We start from the raw sequence: 2,724 nt of genomic DNA, 5'->3' as shown, positions 1-2,724 counted from the left end.
GGTGATCCAGACTTTTTGCACCTATCCAACAGTTTCAATGTTTTAATTGAGGGTTCATAAGATAATGTAAGACTTATCTAATCTTTTTCGAGTACACATATGAAATGACACTATTAACCTCATTGGAAAAAAATTTATGTATAACACTAAAAAGGAAAAAAAGTAAAGGTTTCAAAGGAAGTGTCACAAATCAAGTTCTGAGGCAACCATAAAGTTGCACTATTGCAACATTTGGTCACTGATTCGAAACTTGGAAACAGCCTCTCTTGTGAAGCATGGGGGCCAAGGCTGTGTACATTTTCCCCACACAGATAAAAGAACAGAATTTGTCTGCTGTGTCATCGAAAGACCTTGTATAAGATTTTAAAGAATAATGACCTATAGCCAAATTTGTTTAAAAAAAAAAATCTAAACCATTGTAATTAGTAGCTATGTATTTTTATACTATGCCAAAAATAAGAAATTAATTTGCAAAAAAGAAGCCTAACCCATATAAGAACTTGCATCAATTATATAAATGGACATTGAACATATTCTGCTATTTCTGGATATGGCAAAACAGATTTTTCCTATACAATGGAACAAGGGGCAATCAATTTGGAGCAGGAAGAATAGAGATTTGGACAGATACAGAGCAACTGGAAAAATGGCTGAAAATTATATTTAAAAAATATAAATAAATAAATTCTACCTTACCCACCTTGAAAGGGAAGCTCAGCTGCTGCAAAGAGTCCAGGAAGACAGAAGAAAGTCCACAAGCAGCAAGCACTGATGGCGCGATAAACAATTACACGAATACTAAGCTCTTCTGCAACATCAATGGCGAAAGGCATGAGCCCATCTATTATAAAGCAGCTCAAGGGTGGCCAAAGTCCCGATTCCTTCCGAGAAGCCATGATCATCATCTCACGGAAAAGTGGCTTTGCAGTAGCTTTCATGGAGTCTAAGATTTCGAAGAAGGTGGCAGCGGAACGAGGGTGATCGGCTGGAAGACCATCAGGGATGGTTTGGAATCGGAATTTAGGCCAGCGACTGAAGCGTTCTTGGGCATTTGTGAAGCGGAGAAGGCGTTGCTGGTTGTGATTGGAGTTGAGGAAGGTGATGTGAAGACCGGCGTTGCAGAGGAACTCTGCTAAGTTGAGCATCGAGTTCATGTTGCCCTGTCCCGGGAAGGGAAAGAGAAGCACATGAGGACTTGCTACCGTTTGCTCCATCTCTCTCTCTCTCTCTCTCTCTCTCTCACTCTCTCACTCTCAAGTAACATCTGCGAAATCTGTAACATGACGAAAGGATGCGGCCGCCTCTTGCAACAATTTCACGGGTGTGGGGTTCGCACCCAATCGATGGTGTAAGATTATTGTAGAAGGTCATCATCCGACAGGGTCCCTGTGCACGTGGCTAGTTTGAACAATTTAGGACAAAGGCAAGACTATTTCGTACCGGGTTAAAAATCTTCTGTTTTGCTTGATCTTGCATTTCTTTGTTTTGTTTCTTATAGAATTCAACACATGTTTTTTTATGCGAACGATTCAGATTGAGTTAAAAGTCAAATTCAAGTAAAACCCGATTTATGAATCGATCCATTCATTTAAACCAAAACAGACCGGACATATTAGGTTTGAATCAAAAACTAAAGAAACTCCCGCTGCTTTGCATTCTCTCGCCCCTCTCACTGCCTCTCTCTCTCTCTCTCTCTCTCACACCACTCCCTGCTCACGTAGGAGACTCTCTCACCCCTCTCACTGTCTCTCTCTCACACCTCTCTTTGTTCACCAAGAAAACTCCTCTCACCCCTCTCACCTTCTCTCTTTGCTCACGAAAGAAAAACCCTAGCGGGATGCTTTGCTCACAAAGGTCTCTCCGCTCCTGGCCAAGGTCGCTCTCTCGCGAAGGTGAAGTAAACAGTAGCAGGGTTGAGTCGATCTCTCTTTCTCACAAAGAGACAAACTTAAGTGTGACCCTAGAATAGGGGTGTCAATTCGTGGCCTGACCCGACTAAACCGATCGGGACCAACCGTTTATAGACCGGCCCAGCCCGGACCATTTATTAAACGTGTCGGGCTTGAGCCCGGCCCGTTTATAAATGGTCGGTCTCGGTTTTGCTACTTGGACCGTCGGGCGCCCGACCGAGACGGACCGAATAACGCCCGACCGAGACCGGCCTATTGTGCACCGACTTGGCCCGACCCTTTAATGATTGTAGAATACCTATTTTACCCCCCAAATTAAAAAATAAAAACTAAAAAGTAAAGACATGTTTACATTTTAAATAATGGTTATATTTGGTATCATTTATTGATTTATTTTCATTTTTTTGGGCTTGCATGAGTGGGCCGGAATATAAGAGCACATTTTAAAGAGGGCCCGTTTAAAAACCGGTTAAAGCCCGTTTAACATTAAACATGTCCGTAGCCCGGTTAAGGCCCGACTAAAGCTCGATTAAGATAACCCGATTATAGTCCGAGGCCGACCGACCGAATATAAAGTGTACCATGCCCTCAATAACTAAGCCCGATTAGTTAAATGGGCAGACACGGTGTAGCCTTTGAAAGTCTTCAAACCCGATTAAGCCCGATCGAAACCAGACCGGCCCAACCGGTTGACACCCCTACCCTAGAATCTGTAGTGACTAAACACCTACCTGAAAGACAAGTCAAATATATGTTCTTAACTTGTTTGTTTTCCTTCCCCTGTTGGACAAATTGGGGTTGTTGGTTGGTGGAT

General features: G+C 42.8%; 1 protein-coding gene across 5 annotated transcripts in view; it reads right to left on the bottom strand.

The window, feature by feature from the left end:
• Nucleotides 1-1,294, bottom strand: part of LOC122092627 (7-deoxyloganetic acid glucosyltransferase-like) — an 18,927-nt gene extending 17,633 nt beyond the window's left edge. For 4 of the 5 annotated variants that reach the window (XR_006144241.1, XR_006144243.1, XM_042662851.1 and 1 more), the window contains exon 1: nucleotides 701-1,293. Coding sequence is in view for 3 of the 5 variants with exons in the window: in XM_042662851.1 (XP_042518785.1) it covers nucleotides 701-1,214 (514 nt within the window). In the remaining 2 variants the exon portion in view is untranslated. Of the gene's footprint in view, nucleotides 1-700 lie in introns of all 5 variants that reach the window. The other variant, XM_042662852.1, reaches the window with a different exon arrangement.
• Between the last annotated feature and the right edge of the window lie 1,430 nt (nucleotides 1,295-2,724).

The sequence above is a fragment of the Macadamia integrifolia genome, chromosome 11 (genome assembly GCF_013358625.1).
Source record: "Macadamia integrifolia cultivar HAES 741 chromosome 11, SCU_Mint_v3, whole genome shotgun sequence".
NCBI lineage: Eukaryota > Viridiplantae > Streptophyta > Magnoliopsida > Proteales > Proteaceae > Macadamia > Macadamia integrifolia.
This window is presented reverse-complemented; position numbering and strand designations above follow the sequence as displayed.